The sequence below is a fragment of the Gorilla gorilla genome, chromosome 6, assembly GCF_029281585.2.
Source record: "Gorilla gorilla gorilla isolate KB3781 chromosome 6, NHGRI_mGorGor1-v2.1_pri, whole genome shotgun sequence".
NCBI lineage: Eukaryota > Metazoa > Chordata > Mammalia > Primates > Hominidae > Gorilla > Gorilla gorilla.
Genome location: NC_073230.2, coordinates 137955504 through 137972484, shown reverse-complemented (window position 1 = coordinate 137972484; position 16981 = coordinate 137955504). Strand labels below are relative to the sequence as shown.

General features: G+C 53.9%; 1 protein-coding gene across 1 annotated transcript in view; it reads left to right on the top strand.

Moving 5' to 3' along the window:
• KCP (kielin cysteine rich BMP regulator) overlaps positions 1-16981 on the top strand; it is a 34211-nt gene that overhangs the window by 11569 nt on the left and 5661 nt on the right. Inside the window, exons 9-29 of the mRNA XM_055392224.2 lie at positions 5124-5217; positions 5362-5441; positions 5518-5611; positions 5941-6026; positions 6098-6179; positions 6395-6547; positions 6622-6728; positions 6809-6902; positions 7591-7764; positions 7877-7959; positions 8132-8225; positions 8314-8505; positions 8902-9072; positions 10379-10555; positions 12213-12298; positions 12547-12637; positions 12776-12858; positions 12956-13049; positions 14241-14414; positions 14647-14729; positions 15390-15510. Coding sequence (XP_055248199.1) covers positions 5124-5217; positions 5362-5441; positions 5518-5611; positions 5941-6026; positions 6098-6179; positions 6395-6547; positions 6622-6728; positions 6809-6902; positions 7591-7764; positions 7877-7959; positions 8132-8225; positions 8314-8505; positions 8902-9072; positions 10379-10555; positions 12213-12298; positions 12547-12637; positions 12776-12858; positions 12956-13049; positions 14241-14414; positions 14647-14729; positions 15390-15510 — 2413 coding nt within the window. The remainder of the gene's footprint in view (positions 1-5123; positions 5218-5361; positions 5442-5517; positions 5612-5940; positions 6027-6097; positions 6180-6394; positions 6548-6621; positions 6729-6808; positions 6903-7590; positions 7765-7876; positions 7960-8131; positions 8226-8313; positions 8506-8901; positions 9073-10378; positions 10556-12212; positions 12299-12546; positions 12638-12775; positions 12859-12955; positions 13050-14240; positions 14415-14646; positions 14730-15389; positions 15511-16981) is intronic.

The window sequence follows — 16981 nt, the reverse complement described above, 5'->3', positions numbered from 1 at the left end:
AAGAGCACCTGTTGAAGTCCTATAGTTGGTTATAAAACCACCTTTTAAAGAGGGTTAAAACAAGACATCAATTTTTTGTGGATGGCAAAAAGTTTTAGGACAGCTGCTATTAAAGCCACAATTGATAAGGAAATTTGGTTACTCTTGTGGCATATAATAATTTCACATAACAATTATAATTATTAATAACACACACTAAGTCATATCAGCATTATAGGAGTTTCTTATAATTTTAGAACACATACCAGTAACACATTTATACAAATACAGCCCAAAAAAAAACCAAATACCATTTCATATTTGACAATACTTCCCATATGACTTTTATACCAAATAAGCCAAATGTCACTGTTGCATGGGTGCATTATTGATGTCAAACCCAATTCTTAATAAAACCTGATAGACAAATATATTTCTTAATCAGTTTGACTATAAGGTAAGATTTTTATAAATGTTTTATAAGCCTTTACAAATTTTTGTTAAAGAGCAGATTACAAGCAGGTTTTGCTTTAAGAAAAACCTGTTGTACTTTTATTCCAATGCTCAATTTACAGAAAAACTGAATAATACCCCTTTAACTTTAACCAATATGTTCACACACAATTTCTTTTACAAGATTAATTTTTCACAAACCTTCCACAACTTGCTCAAACCTTCAGCTTTATTCTATCTAACTTAAAACAATCCTTTAACTCTCTAAACTTAGGCTAGAAACCCACATTCCCATGACTTTTTATAATCTTTTACCAAAAGCACATTCTACTTTTCTTACATGCCTTGCATGTAGAACTGCTTTTTCAGTAGTCTCAATTACATGTTACAGTGTTAATCCTTAGCAACTTTTACTTTTGGTGAAAACCTTGGTAAGTTCAGGATTTTAACTATGTACTAGGTATGGAGCCTAGCCTAGGACACACCAGGCAGAAGTGCAGAATAAGGTCTGACATTTTCCAGCACAGCTAGGGGGTGTGGCAAACTCCACATGTCCCAGGCCTTACCTAACTGTAAAGCAGGCAAGTTGTATAGTTAAGAGTCATAGTGGGGCTGGGTGCTGTGGCTCACGCCTGTAATCCCTGCACTTTGGGAGGCCAAGGTGGGCAGATCACTTGAGGTCAGTGGTTTGAGACCAGCCTGGGCAACATGGTGAAACCCCATCTCTACTAAAAATACAAAAATTAGCTGGGCATGCTGGTGCATGCCTATACTTCCACCTACTCAGGAAGCTGAGGCAGGAGACTGGCTTGAACCCAGGAGGCGGAGGTTGCAGTGAGCCGAGATCGCACCATTGCACTCCAGCCTGGGGGAAAAGAGTGAGACTGTCTCAAAAAAAAAAAAAAAAAAAAAGTCACAGTGGCATTTTATGACACATTTAGGAGGCCTAACAACCTTTAAATTGTACAACATTTCTTGCATAAATTCCCTTTCATGAATTCTTTCATGACTCACACAGACAATCTACAATATATTTGGGACTTTCTGACTTGTCCTAAACATTCCTCTTTTTAAACAATCAGTCATTTTACTTTAGGACAAGAGTTTACCACACAAGATCCTTTCTTATATAAAATCTCTTTGCTTTATAACCTTCTTTGCATAGCTAGGAGACATGGCTAATTCCACATGTCCCCAGGCCTTATCTAGAATCTAAAGCTCCAAAATAAATTGGATAATTTTCAAAAGTCAAAGAAGCAGGTTATGACCTTAAAGCATTTAGCAAACCTAATATCTGGCCTGCATAATTTAGACCAAATGTCTACATTTTTGAAGATATTTTTATTTTATCAATAATCTTTAAAACTGTCCTTATTTCCCAAAGATTACTTAAGTCACATGAACTAAAAGGCATTAGACTTTTTACTTTTCTGACAAAATATTTATGCTCTTATTAAACCAATTAATTAAACCTCTTTTCTGTATAAACATCACACACACAACACATAAATACACAGACGAAAGAAGAGAAAGGACTCATCCTCTAAGTTGTGAGCTGAACCCTGAACTCAAGTCACCATTGTGATGGCAGAGACCAAGAGAAAGTACTGCCATGTGGTTACAAGGTCAAGTTCCCAAGGACATACAAGACAAGAGGGAAACCTTATCCAGTTATTTTTCAGGGACTTGCAGCAAAGTTTGTAACTGACAAGTTTGCTGGGCTGTCTTGCAAAGCAGGCTTACAGGTGTCCTAAGCCTGTGTTCTATTCTAAGGTACCTTTCTTTATGACAGAACAATACAGAAAGACAAACAAAGCATACCAGATTCACTATAGCTTAAGACTAGCTCACACATTCTTCTTTTCCATTAATCAAAACTTTGCAGAGGAAATAAACAGTGATTATTACTATTCATTCAACCAGCTTGCAGTGGAGGGCACAGGGGGACACATTGACTGAGGCAGAGTGGGAAAGGCAAAGTGCTCAGGGAGGCCAGAGAAAGACCCACCTATTGCTCAAAAGTTTGGGTGGCTGTGTATCGGTAGAGAAGGGAATTTTTTTTTTTTTTTTTTTTTTTTTTTGAGATTGAGTCTTGCTCTGTCGCCAGGCTGGAGTGAAATGGCGCCATCTCAGCTCACTGCAACTTCTGCCTCCCAGTTTCAAGTGATTCTCCTGCCTCAGCCTCCCAAGTAGCTGGGACTACAGGCGTGTGCCACCACGCCCAGCTAATTTTTGTATTTTTAGTAGAGACGGAATTTCACCGTGTTGGCCAGGATGGTCTCAATCTCTTGACCTCGTGATCCGCCCTCCTCGGCCTCCCAAAGTGCTGGGATTACAGGTGTGAGCCACCGCAACCGGCCATGAAGGGATCTTTTTTGGCAGTCCTATTAGCCCTTAAGTTTTCCCTTTTAGGGAGGAAAAAGCTCCGCATGTCCCACGATCCTGTACTTGCCTAATCCTGTCACCCATAGCCGTCAGCAAAGAGTACAAGGCAGATTAATCCCAAGAGAATAGCAGTTAACATCCCGTAGTGCCAAACCCATTCTTAACCAGGAGGGACTTTACCCAGAGGGGCCTCTAACCCTCTAAATATTAGAAGGGACTGTAACCCTCCCAAGTTGGGCCTCTATCCCAAGGTCCATCAAGCATCCTTGCCTTTTATTAAGAGAGGCCTCTAACTCCCCTCAGTTGGGCCTCTAACCCAATCCCATTATTTACCCGGGTATATGCACCCCACTTACCCACAGTCCGCCAGTCAGTGCTGCAGCCTATTTCCTTCTGGTCAGGGGGTTTCTTCAGTATTGTCCCTTCCATGGCTCACCAGAAAGATGTTACCAGACCCCACCACTTACCAAAAATTAGCCTTTGGGTCGGGGGTTTCCGCACTATCATCCCTTCAGTGGTCGCCAGAAAGATGTTACAGGAAAGGAGTCCTGATCCAGACCCCAAGGAAGGGTTCTTGGATCTTGCCCAAGAAAAAATTCAGGGTGAGTCTATAAAGTGAAAGCAAGTTTATTAGGAAAGTAAAGGAGTAAAAGAATGGCTACTCCATAGACAGAGCAGCCCTGAGGGCTGCTGGTTGCCCATTTTTATGGTTATTTATTGATGGTATGCTAAACAAGGGGTGGATTATTCATGATGCCCCCTTCTAGAACACATAGGGTAACTTCCTGACATTGCCATGGCATTTGTAAACTGTCTTGGTGCTGATGGGAGTGTAGCAGTGAGGACGACCAGAGGTCACTCTCATTGCCATCTTGGTTTTGGTGGGTTTTGGCTGCAACCTGTTCTATCAGCAAGGTCTTTATGATCTGTATTTTGTGCCGACCTCCTATGTCATCCTGTGACTTAGAATGCCTAACCATCTGGGAATACAGCCCAGTAGGTCTCAGCCTCATTTTACCTAGCCCCTATTCAAGATGGAGTTGCTTTGGTTCAAACGCCTCTGACACAACCACGTCCTCCCTCTCCCCACCCATGAGAAGTCATTGGCTGCTCAGACCCTGATGGGGCTGGAGGCAGTGAGCTCAGTGATGTGGGTGTGAATTCAAGGCATGGGGTCTTTTGGGGTCAGGCCATGGGGTAGTGGCAGTAGCCACCATGCTAAGTACCAGCTTCTAGAGGTAGATGCCACACCAGACCCCTTGTTTCCTTTCATCCCACAACAAGCCTATGAGAACAGGACTATTTTTTCAGGTCCATTTTTTTTCAGACAAGTAAACTGAGTCACAGAGAGCTTAAGTGACATGCTAGTTTATGTATCTGTATGAGTTTCCTGGGCTGCTGTAACAAAGTGCATAAGTGCATACTGGGTGTCTTGAACAACGTAAATATATTCTCTCACAGTTCTGGAGGCCAGAAGTGTGAGATCAAGGTGTGGGAGGGTTCCTTCTGGGACTGTGAGGAGGAATCTGCTCCAGCCTCTGCCCTCACTTCTGGTGATTTGCTGGTGATCTCTGGCATTCCTTGGCTTCTGCAGCACCTGAACCTCTGCCTTCTCTTTTCCATACCGTTCTCCCTGTGTGTGTCTGTGTGTGTGTCTGTGTGTAAATTTCCCCTTTTTAGAAGGATATTGCCTGGAACAGTGGCTCACGCCTGTAAACCCAGCACTTTGGGAGACCAAGACAGGTGGATCACCTGAGGCCAGGAGTTTGAGACCCGCCCGGCCAACATGGTGAAACCCCATCTCTACTAAAAATATAAAAAATTAGCTGGGCATTGTGATGCATGCCTGTAATCCCAGCTACTTGGGAGGCTGAGGCTGGAGAATCGCTTGAACCCAGGAGGTGGAGGTTACAGTGAGCTGAGATCACACCATTGCATTCCAGCCTGGGCAACAAGAGCGAAACTCCATCTCAACCTGCAACCTGCAAACCTGCAACTTGTTTTATCAGCAAGTCTTTTTTATCATCTCAAAAAAAAAAAAAAGATACTAGTTATATTGGATTAGGGACCCATCCTGCTCCAGTATGACCTCATCTTAACTAATTACATCTGCAATGACCCTGTTTCCAAATAGTGTAACAGGCTGAGGTGCTGGGGGTGAGGAGTTCAACATATGGATTTGGGGGCGGGGACACACAATTCGACCCATAAACACATCTAATAAGTGGATAGCTGGGATTCTAATGCCATTTCCACCTCTCGGTTGAGCCCTGTCGGCCCCTTCCCCTGTTCATTCTCCCCACCAGGAGGGTCACATCCAGTGCCGCCAGCGAGAATGTGCCAGCCTGTGTCCATACCCAGCCCGGCCCCTCCCAGGCACCTGCTGCCCTGTGTGCGATGGTGAGTCGGTGGGTAGGGCAGGGACCTGACCATGGTGGGCAACCTGGAGAAAACTAATGGGTGGCCCTGCTCGGGGTCCCATGAAGGCCAGGAGAGGGCGGGGAGGGGCCCCTGAGGAACATCTAAGGCCCGCCTTCCCAACAGGCTGTTTCCTAAACGGGCGGGAGCACCGCAGCGGGGAGCCTGTGGGCTCAGGGGACCCCTGCTCGCACTGCCGCTGTGCTGTGAGTGTGGCTGCCTGGCAGGGAGGGCCTGGCTCCGGGGCCTGCCTCTGGCGTGCTGACCAGGCCCTGTTGGCAGAATGGGAGTGTCCAGTGTGAGCCTCTGCCCTGCCCGCCAGTGCCCTGCAGACACCCAGGCAAGATCCCTGGGCAGTGCTGCCCTGTCTGCGATGGTGAGTGGGGGCCGGGGTCTCTGCGGGAGGGGCAGGCCTTGGCTGCAGAGAGGCTGTAGGTGTGGGGGATTTGCTTCTCTTGGACCTAAGCCCCTGTTCCCCTGTTCCCAAAGTGAGTCCTCACCACACCTTCTCATGGCAAACTGGCACCATGCTGGGGCCTGCGCTTCTGTGGCATAGCTGTGGGGGGCAGGGGGCTGCTGGCAGGGCGCCCTGGAGAACTCAGCTGGGTCTTCTTTGTCAGGGTGGGGGTTGGACACCTCAGGGTGACGTGAAGCTTCCCCTCTGCCTCCAGCCCTATACCCCCACGCCCCTGTCATCCCATCCAGGCTGTGAGTACCAGGGACACCAGTATCAGAGCCAGGAGACCTTCAGACTCCAAGAGCGGGGCCTCTGTGTCCGCTGCTCCTGCCAGGTAGGCGGTCCCTCCGCTCACACCCAGATCTGCCTCATTCCTTCAGGGTGTCTCACCTGCTTCCCTCCTAGGCTGGCGAGGTCTCCTGTGAGGAGCAGGAGTGCCCAGTCACCCCCTGTGCCCTGCCTGCCTCTGGCCTCCAGCTCTGCCCAGGTGTGTGTGAGGGGGGAGGAGTAGCTGCTATGGGCGCTGCCTCTGAGGGCTGCAGAAGGAGGGTGCTCCTTCCCAGGATGGGGTACGGGTTGCTAAGTCCACTAGCCATTCTACAGTGTCAGTGGGGATGGCGAAGGTGGGGTCCCTGTGTCCTGGGAAGGACAGGGATGGGTGGGAGGTGTGCAGGCTGCCATGTGACAGCCCCCTTACTACAGCCTGTGAGCTGGATGGAGAGGAGTTTGCTGAGGGAGTCCAGTGGGAGCCTGATGGTCGGCCCTGCACCGCCTGCGTCTGTCAAGATGGGGTACCCGAGTGCGGGGCTGTGCTCTGCCCCCCAGCCCCCTGCCAGCACCCCACCCAGCCCCCTGGTGAGTGCCTGGGCTGATCCTGGCTTTCTTCCCCTGCATTACCCAGCTCACCCTGACCAGCCTGCCCCACCCAGGTGCCTGCTGCCCCAGCTGTGACAGCTGCACCTACCACAGCCAAGTGTATGCCAATGGGCAGAACTTCACGGATGCAGACAGCCCTTGCCATGCCTGCCACTGTCAGGTAGCTGCCCAGCCTTGCTGCTGCCCTGCTGAGCCCCTCCTGGGCATGCCCTGATTGCTCTCTCCCCTGCTCTCTCGCAGGATGGAACTGTGACATGCTCCTTGGTTGACTGCCCTCCCACGACCTGTGCCAGGCCCCAGAGTGGACCAGGCCAGTGTTGCCCCAGGTGCCCAGGTATGTGGGCACTCACTGGGCCTGAGGGGATCAGGGCCCCAGAGGCTGCTGTCCCACAGCCCCATGGGCCCAACAGGTACCTTAGAAAGCAATGGCCTTCTGAATTGTTTCAGTCTTGTTTCAGAGCTTAGAACTCTCTGGAACTCACGGGGTGTGGGTGGGAGGGAGAGTAGAGAGATTTGTTTATTCCTGCCTGTACCTACACCACCCTCTCCTCCCATGCTCCATTTCCTCTTCTAGTAACTACTGCCCCCCCCCACCACACTAGGGCCCCACCCCCCTACCCCCCAGGTAAACCCATGTATCTACCTGGATAACACAGGTTCATGAGCAGGCACTTGAGCCTGCCACGTAGGAGGCCGGGTGCTGGGATGCATGGGACACGTCCCTGCCCGCATAGAGAGTCTGTGTGAGGGCGTGTGTCAAACACAGGTACACACGTGTGTAAGCACTCCCCTTCTTCCCCTCAGAGACACACATCTGCCTGCAGGTGAATGACCCCCAATGCGCACACACACTCGTGTGTGCTCACGATACACATGCCTGCACACATGTGCACATGGCCACTTCCTCCTCTTTCCCGTCGAGTCAGCTTCCAAGTGGGCACTTGCGTGGCGGCTCTGGACTCCAGGGCTGGAGGGACTGTCAGGCTTTGCCCTCATACCTGCCCCCACCGTCCACTGCCCAGACTGCATCCTGGAGGAAGAGGTGTTTGTGGACGGCGAGAGCTTCTCCCACCCCCGAGACCCCTGCCAGGAGTGCCGATGCCAGGAAGGCCATGCCCACTGCCGGCCTCGCGCCTGCCCCAGGGCCCCCTGTGCCCACCCGCTGCCTGGGACCTGCTGCCCGAACGACTGCAGCGGTGAGGCGGGCGGGTCAGGGCGGCCTTCTGGGATGGGATGGCGTGGCCCCCGGAAGGCAGCGCGCCCTGGGGCAGTCGCCCTCTCCCAGGCTATAGCCGCTCCCTCCCCCAGGCTGTGCCTTTGGCGGGAAAGAGTACCCCAGCGGAGCGGACTTCCCCCACCCCTCTGACCCCTGCCGTCTGTGTCGCTGTCTGGTGAGTCTGCACCTGGGTGGGAGGAGCCCAGGGGAGCGGAGGCTGGACTTGCAGAGGCCAGGAGAGGCCCGCCCAGGTGGGAGGGGTGGGACCTGGTGGCACTTGGTGGGAGGGGTCTCCTCGGCCTCCCCCAACTAACCCACTGACCCGTGGTGCGTCTGTTGGTCTGTAGAGCGGCAACGTGCAGTGCCTGGCCCGCCGCTGCGTGCCGCTGCCCTGTCCAGAGCCTGTCCTGCTGCCGGGAGAGTGCTGCCCGCAGTGCCCAGGTAGGGGCCGCACCCCTCGGCTGCTCCTCCCTGGGGGTCCCCTCGGAGGCCTGTTCCTGGGCCCCTTTGATGCGCTCTCTCGCCGCAGCCGCCCCAGCCCCCGCCGGCTGCCCACGGCCCGGCGCGGCCCCCGCCCGCCACCAGGAGTACTTCTCCCCGCCCGGCGATCCCTGCCGCCGCTGCCTCTGCCTCGACGGTTCCGTGTCCTGCCAGCGGCTGCCCTGCCCGCCCGCGCCCTGCGCGCACCCGCGCCAGGGGCCTTGCTGCCCCTCCTGCGACGGTAACGCCCTGGCGGTGCCCCTCCCGGCCACCCGCGTCCTGCCGCCCCGCCCCGCCCCGCCCCGGAGCGCCCTGCCCAGTCCCCTTCCTCCAGGCCCGCTCCGCCCACGTCGGGGATCTTGTTAGGAATGTAGTGTCCGGTCAGCATGGCCTGGGAGCCAGCCGGCACGGCCCTCCATCCCCCACGGCCCCCAGCCCCCCACGACACCCATCCTCCACGGACCTCAGCCTCCACGGAGCCCACGGCCTCCCCGCCCTCACGGACCCCCAGCCCCCACGACCCCCAGCCCCCACGGCCCCCACGACACCCATCCTCCACGCCCCTCAACCCCACGACCACCAAGTCCCCACAGCCCTCCAGTCCCCACGGCCCCCCAGCCCCTGCCCTTCTCCCCAGGCTGCCTGTACCAGGGGAAGGAGTTTGCCAGCGGGGAGCGCTTCCCATCGCCCACTGCTGCCTGCCACCTCTGCCTTTGCTGGGAGGGCAGCGTGAGCTGCGAGCCCAAGGCATGTGCCCCTGCACTGTGCCCCTTCCCTGCCAGGGGCGACTGCTGCCCTGACTGTGATGGTGAGGGTCATGGGATAGGGAGCTGCCGGGGTGGGATGCGGGGGACCAGAGGGCTGGGTCAGAATAATCTTTACTGCCCTGGGGTGGATCTAAAATATTTATTACAGTAAGAAAAAGCCCCGAGGCTGGGAGCCCTAGCTGAAGCCTGTGACCCCAACAATTTGGGAGGCTGAGGCAGGAGGATCGCTTGAGCCCAGGAGTTCAAGACCAGCCTGGGCAACATAGAGAGATCTTGTCTCTACACAAAAAATTTAAAATCAGCTGGTCGTGGTGCCTGTTGTAGTTCCATCTACTCCGGAGGCTGAGGTGGGAGGATTGCCCAGGAGTTTGAGGCTACAGTGAACCGTGTTTTCGCCACTGCACTCCAGGCTGGGTGACAGAGTGAGACCTTGTCTCAAAAAAAAGAAAAGAAAAGAAAAAAAAAGCCTGAGACTAAAGCCTGGATCTTCTCCTGCCTCTGTTGCTATTTGCCGTGTGGTCTTGGGCAAGTTACATAGCCTCTCTGGGCCAAATTTGGCTCTTGTAAAAAGACCCAGTCCCCCAGTCCCCCTGTCTTCCCTCACTCTTGTGCAATCTTGGCCATTTTGGCCACTTGCCCTTAACCAACTGTAATTTTATTTACTATTTGCCTTCCAATTAACTCACTTATTAATTTAAATTGATTTAGAAAGGAGTTTTATATCACACTGTAAGTGGAAAATTAGACTTGCCAGGACCACATTACCATAAAAATGAATATAATTCAAATTATAATGTTGTTAAATCCTTGTCAGATACTTTTGCCCACCAAGGCTTTGAGCCTGAAATTCACCCCTCTTTTTTAAAAAGGGAGGTGAGCAAATGGCAGAGGTGCCAAGAGCAGGCTGCCACCACCCTGGGACCCCACCCCTTCCTGGATTCATCAGTGGGCTCGGAAGAGCGTGGGAAAGGCGCTACCTTGGGTCCACACCACCTGAGTCAGCTGGGGCTACTCCCAGCTCTCCGGGTTGGGAAACTGGTGCCTCTGGCAATGGCCTGCTGAGTATTTAACCCCAGGGGCAGCAGATTCCTTGTGGGTGTTTTTCTACAAATTAAACAGGAAGGTTTTTTGCAGGATAAAGGGGAGAAAGTTTGCCTTTTGGCCAATCCAAACCCTGCCCCCCTCACGACTGCTTTGCCCCCTGGGCTTGGCCTGTGACCCCCCCAGCCCCCACGCTAGATCTTTGAGATCTTGGATGCATAACAGGCCCAAGCTGAGAGCCTATGACCACTGCCCTCTCATCCCTTTCTGTCCCTCCCCTCGGCCTCTCTGTCTCTTCTCTGAAAGGCTGTGAGTACCTGGGGGAGTCCTACCTGAGTAACCAGGAGTTCCCAGATCCCCGAGAACCCTGCAACCTGTGTACCTGCCTTGGAGGCTTCGTGACCTGCGGCCGCCGGCCCTGTGAGCCTCCGGGCTGCAGCCACCCACTCATCCCCTCTGGGCACTGCTGCCCAACCTGCCAGGGTACAGCTACACCTGCCCTTCCATTCCCCCTGCTGGGGCTCCCGGGGTGCCTTTCTCACCGATTCCACTTTCCTCCCAGCCCTCCCACTGCCTGCCGCTCCACCATACTTTTCTCTCACTCTCCGACTCCCTCACCTTTGATAGAGGTCCTGGGCACGGCTGTGTGTCTGTATATATGTGTGTGTGTATGTGTGGCTCTGTGTGTGTGTGGCTGTGTATGTGTGTGTGTGTGTATGTGTGTATGCATGTGTGTGTGTCTGGCTGTGTGTGTGTGGCTCTGTGTGTGTGTGGCCGTGTGTATATGTGTGTGTATGTATGTGTTGCTGTATGTGTGTATGTGTGTATCTGTGTGTGTCTGTGTGTGTTGGCCTGTGTGGGTGTATCTGTGTGTGTGTGTTGCTCTGTGTGTGTGTGTTGCTCTGTGTGTGTGTGTGTGGCCGTGTGTATATGTGTGTGTATGTGTTGCTGTATGTGTGTATGTGTGTATCTGTGTGTGGCTGTGTGTGTTGGCCTGTGTGTTTGGGTGTATCTGTGTATGTGTGTGTGTGTGTTGCTCTGTGTGGGTGTATCTGTGTATGTGTGTGTGTTGCTCTGTGTGACAGTGTGTGTATGTGTGTCTGTGTGCGTGTCTGTGTACGTGTGTGTGTGACCGTATGTGTGTCTGTGTATCTGTGTGTGTGGCTGTGTGTGTGTGTGGCTGTGTATCTGTGTGTGTATGTGTGACTGTGTGTATATGTGTGTGTGGCTGTGTATGTGTGTGTGGCCCTGTGTGTGTGTGTATGGCTGTAGCTGTGTGTATGTGGGTGTGTGTGTGTGTCTGTATTTGTGTCTGGGTATGTGAGATGTGTATGTGTGTGTGTGTGTGGCTGTGTGTGTATGTGGGTGTGTGTGTATGTGTGTGGCTGTGTGTGGGCGTGTATGTGGGGGGTCTCTGTGTGTGGGTGTGTGCGCATCTGTGTATGTGGGGATGTGTGTGTGGCTATGTGTTTGTGTGGCTGTGTGTGTGGGTGTGTATGTGTATGCGTGGCTGTGTGTATGTGTATGTTTGTGTGGCTGTGTGTAGGTGGGTATGTGTGTATGTATGTGTGTATACGGGTATGTGTGTATGTGGGTGCGTGTATGTGTGTGTGTGGCTGTGTGTTTGTGTGTGTATGAGGGTGTGGGTGTGGCTGTGTGTGTCTATGGCTGTGTGTGTATGTGTGTATGTGTGTGTGTGGCTGTATGTATATGTGGATGTGGTTGTGTATGTATGTGTGTGTGGCTATGTGTGTGGGGGGGTGTAGGTGTAGCTGTGTGTGTATGTGTGGAGGGAGAGGGGCTGTGTGTGTATGTGACAGTGGTGGTTCTGTTGATGGCAGGTTTTCTGTTACACTCCCCCCTGCTGTGTGTGTATGCGTGTATGTATGTGTGTGGCTGTGTGTGTGTATGTGGTTGTGGGTGTGGCTGTGTATATGGGTATGTGTGTGTATGTGGGTATGTGTATGTGTGTGTGGCTGTGTATATGGGTATGTGTGTGTATGTGGGTATGTGTATGTGTGGCTGTGTGTGTGTCTGTGGCTGTGGCTGTGTATGTGTGGAGGGGGAGGGGCTGTGTGTGTGTGTGACAGTGGAGGTTCTGTTGATGGCAGCTCTTCTGTTGGACTCCCCGCTCTGCCAGGATGCCGCTACCATGGGGTCACTGCTGCCTCCGGAGAGACCCTTCCTGACCCACTTGACCCTACCTGCTCCCTCTGCACCTGCCAGGTGAGGCAGCCCCTTTAGGACCTTGGTAACCTTTCCTCCCTTGACACTCCTCTCTGGCCAGGAAGAGGCTGTCTCCTCCACTCAGGTGGCAAGGGCTACACTCTGCCCTTCACATCTCATGGGACAGGACTGGGCTCAGGTGTCCCGGGCCAAGGGAGGGTGTTTGGGCCCCTGCAGGCTCAGTAGGGGCTCCAGCCCTGGGGAAATGTGCAGTCCAGTTGAGGGTGTGATGGGCCTCTCTCCCCCAGGAAGGTTCCATGCGCTGCCAGAAGAAGCCATGTCCCCCAGCTCTCTGCCCCCACCCCTCTCCAGGCCCCTGCTTCTGCCCTGTTTGCCACAGTGAGCTGCCTTCCTCATGCCCGGCCCCCACGCCCTTCCCCGCCTCTCCCTCCCCCTTCCCTTCCTGCCAGGCCTAAGGCTGGGCCGAGCAGGGCAGGGTGGCACAGGCCCCCCACCCAGGAGGTGTGTCCCCCACAGGCTGCGTCTCTCAGGGCCGGGAGCACCAGGACGGGGAGGAGTTTGAGGGACCAGCAGGCAGCTGTGAGTGGTGTCGCTGTCAGGTATAGCAGGAGGTGGGGGGTGTGGAGTGACGGCTGGACCATAGCACCTCTGGGCCCCAGCCGAGGCAGCAAGCCAGTGTCCCTGCATCTCCTACAGGCTGGCCAGGTCAGCTGTGTGCGGCTGCAGTGCCCACCCCTTCCCTGCAAGCTCCAGGTCACCGAGCGGGGGAGCTGCTGCCCTCGCTGCAGAGGTATGGCCGCCTCTAGCCCTACCCCTTGCTTCAGCCCCTTGGCCCTGTGTCCCTCTGTCCACCCCACCTCCCTCCCCTCAGCCAGCTCTTCTCCCACCTCCCTGCCCCAACAACTGGCCCTTGCATACACCCTTGCCACCTTCAGCTTCTACCTCTCCCTGTCCCGGACTGCCCAGACCATCCCTCTTCCAGGTGCTGGTTAGAGTTCCCTCAAAGCTGCCTGTCTTGGGCTGGGTGCAGCGGCTCACATTTGCAATCCCAGCACTTTGGGAGGCCAAGGTGGGAGGATCACTTGAACCCAGGAGTTTGAGGCTGCAGTGAGCTGCATTTGCACCACTGTGCTCCAGCCTGGGCAACAAAGAAGACTCTGTCTAAAAAATAAAACAAAAAGCTGCCCCTCTTCCTAACCACACCCCATTCATCATCATCATCATCATCACCATCATCACCATCATCATCATCAAGATACCTGACATTCAGTGAGCAGGTAGCATGTGCCAGGCCCTGAGCACTTTACGTGTAATATCTCATTTAATCAGCACAACAACCTTACCAGATAAGCACTCTTAGTCCTATTTTACAGATGAGAAAGTGGAGGTACAGAGAGATAGAGAAGGTGGCAGAGTCAAGATGGACACTTGGACCATCTGGCTCTGAACTTGAGCCTTTCTTAGCCTGCCCACTGCCCCCTCGTCCCACACGCTGCCCAGTGTGGTGTTGTTTCTACAGAACCACAGAACTGTCATAGCATTTCACTTGCTCTGGGAGGGAGGCAGGACAGAGGAAATCCCCATTTAACAGATGAGGAGACTGAGGCCCGGAGAGACTGAGTTACCTTGGGCACATGGTTAGCAATGGAGCCATTCACCTGGTCCACATGCATTTATGACACAGCTGCTGCATGCCAGGTCTGTGGCCGGTGCGGGCTGCACTGGGCAGTGCCTGCTGCCTGGAGCTTGGTCTTGAGAGCAGGTAGGAACAGAACAGGATTAGAACCCAGGTGTTCTGAACCCCTCCCAGTGCCTTTCCCCTCCACAACAGACAGGAGTTCTGCCCCATCGCACCTTCCCGCCATATCCCTGCAAACTCACTCCTGGCGCCACGTGCCTAGCTGACCACTGAGGGTGGGGGCCAGGAGCAGATGTCCAGATCTCAACCTCCGAGCTCGTCCCTGCCCACTTTGCACCACAGGCTGCCTGGCTCATGGGGAAGAGCATCCCGAAGGCAGTAGATGGGTGCCCCCCAACAGTGCCTGCTCTTCGTGTGTGTGTCACGAGGGCGTCGTCACCTGTGCACGCATCCAGTGCATCAGCTCTTGCGCCCAGCCCCGCCAGGGGCCCCATGACTGCTGTCCTCAATGCTCTGGTACTGGAAGCCTGGGGCGGGAGGGGAAAGGCGAGGAGGGAGCCCTGGGCCCACACCTCCCTGCCGCTGCTAGGCCGGGTGGCAGAGACAGGCAGTTGGAGAAGTGGCCTCCGTCCTTGTGCACACTCCACTCCCTGGGGTCGGGGGAGGCTGGAGATAGAGGACTCCACCCCTGCCTCACTGCCAGCCTGAAGGACCCCTGGTCCCGTTCTGCTCTCACTCCACCCCAAAGACTGTGAGCATGAGGGCCGGAAGTACGAGCCCGGGGAGAGCTTCCAGCCTGGGGCAGACCCCTGTGAAGTGTGCATCTGCGAGGTAGGTGAGGGCACAGTGGTGGGGCTGGGGCACCTCGAGGGGGGGCAGAGTGGGCAGCATGGGATGAGGCCCAGCCAAGCTGGTCACTGCATGGAGCAGGCACTCTGGGGGCCAAAGGAGTGTATCCCTGTGGCCAGGAGACAAGGCAGGGTTGGGGCCAACAGGGCCAGGAGGTCTGGGTTTAGACAAGGAGCGCAGGTTCCAAGTGTGCAGGAGGCCGTAGGTGGCCCCCCTGGCTGCAGTGCAGGGCGGGTGTGTATGGCCGGAAAGCCACCTGGGACGTGGCTACGGGTCATATTGTGGAGATTCTATTTGCAAGGCCATGGAAGGGCTTGGAGCAGGCAAATGACATCACAGGTCAGGGTACTAAGCCATGGGCCTGGGGAGGAGGATGGCATGAGCCTGCTGGAGGATCAAAGGTCACATGAGGGCTCAGGCCCAAGTGACTTAAAGGAGAAGGAGACATCATCTCAGAGACTAGGGCATGGGGTGAGGAGCACGTCTAGAAGACACTGAGTCTCTCTTCAGCCTTGAGTTCAGGGCCCAAGACATGTCCCGGAAGAGGCTGCAGCAGGCAGAGGGAGGGGCCGGAAGTCCCGGCCAAGGGCAGCTCTGGGTTTTCGTGGCCCAGGACCCACCGCTGCTCACTCATTCTTGTAGCCACAGCCTGAGGGGCCTCCCAGCCTTCGCTGTCACCGGCGGCAGTGTCCCAGCCTGGTGGGCTGCCCCCCCAGCCAGCTCCTGCCCCCTGGGCCCCAGCACTGCTGTCCCACCTGTGCCGGTGAGTCCAGGGATGTGGGGGTAGATGAGATATGAGGTTAGGGCTGCCAACCCCCGCCGCCCTTCCTCACCAGTCCCAGCCCCAGATTCTTCCTGACTCCAGTGGACTGTTCTGGAACCCCATGCCTGGCCGGCGAGGGCTGCAGCGAGGGCTGCACCATCCCTAAGGGAACTGGGGAAGCTGACAGGAACCCTTTGCCTCTCCGCAGCTGGGTGCAGTTTGTGGAGCATCTTGGCCAGCAGGTGGCGCTGCAGGGCGACAGTTGTGCTGAGACGTGAGGCCCAGGCAGGCGGCGGGTAGCCCAGCCACAGGGGTGGGCGAGCTTTTGTTGTTGTTGTTGTTAGAGTAAAAATTTATTAAGATTGGGGGGAAAAGTAAAGAAACAGTTTTATTTTTATTACAAATATTGAAAGATGGCCAATTTCTGTCTCCTGGATTTAATAGTTGTTTACCCAACACAGCCATTTTACATTTGTTGTCGAGGGAATGTTTTTCTGTTTCTGGTCCTATACCAGCACTGAAATGATAACCTACCTTTGCAATACAGGTGAACGTTATCCTTACATAGAAAAAACAGGCCGGGGTTGGTAGCTCACGCCTGTAATCCCAGCACTTTGGGAGGCCAAGGCGGGAGGATCACAAGGTCAAGAGATCAAGACCATCCTGGCCAACATGGTGAAACCCCGTCTCTACTAAAAATACAAAAATTAGCCGGGCGTGATGGGGCATGCCTGTAGTCCCAGCTACTCAGGAGGCTGAGGCAGGAGAATAGCTTGAACCCGGGAGGCAGAGGTTGCAGTGAGCTGAGATGGTGCCACTACACTCCAACCTGGCAACAGAGCGAGATTCTGTCTCAAAAAAAAAAAAAGAAAGAACATACTTTTTTTTTTTAATGATAATCCTATTTTCTCCAATTTGGTTTCTTTATTTGGGTTTTGGTTTTTTTGAGACGGAGTCTCGCTTTGTCGCCCAGGCTGGAGTGCGGTGGCACAATCTCGGCTCACTGCAACCTCTGGATTCGAGGGATTCACCTGCCTCAGCCTCCCGAGTAGCTGGGATTATAGGCATGCGCCACCAAGCCTGGCTAATTTTTGTATTTTTAGTAGAGATGGGGTTTTAACATGTTGGCCAGGCTGGTCTCGAACTCCTGACCTCAGGTGATCCACCCGCCTCAGCCTTCGAAAGAGCTGGATTACAGGTGTGAGCCACCTCGCCGACTTTTCTGTTTTTTGTTTGTTTGTTTGTTTTTTATGGTGGTAAGACACTAAAATGTACAATCCTAACCATTTTTAAGTGTACAGTTTGTGGTATTAAATACGTTCGTAATGCTGTGCGGTCATCCCTGGCATCCATCAGGGAGGGCTGCTCTGATCAACACTTGCTAGGGGGTGCTTCAGGGGAAGGGAAGAAGACTAACATTGATTAAGCACCTGTTCCATGCCACAGACTGTACTTGGTGCTCTTAATAAAG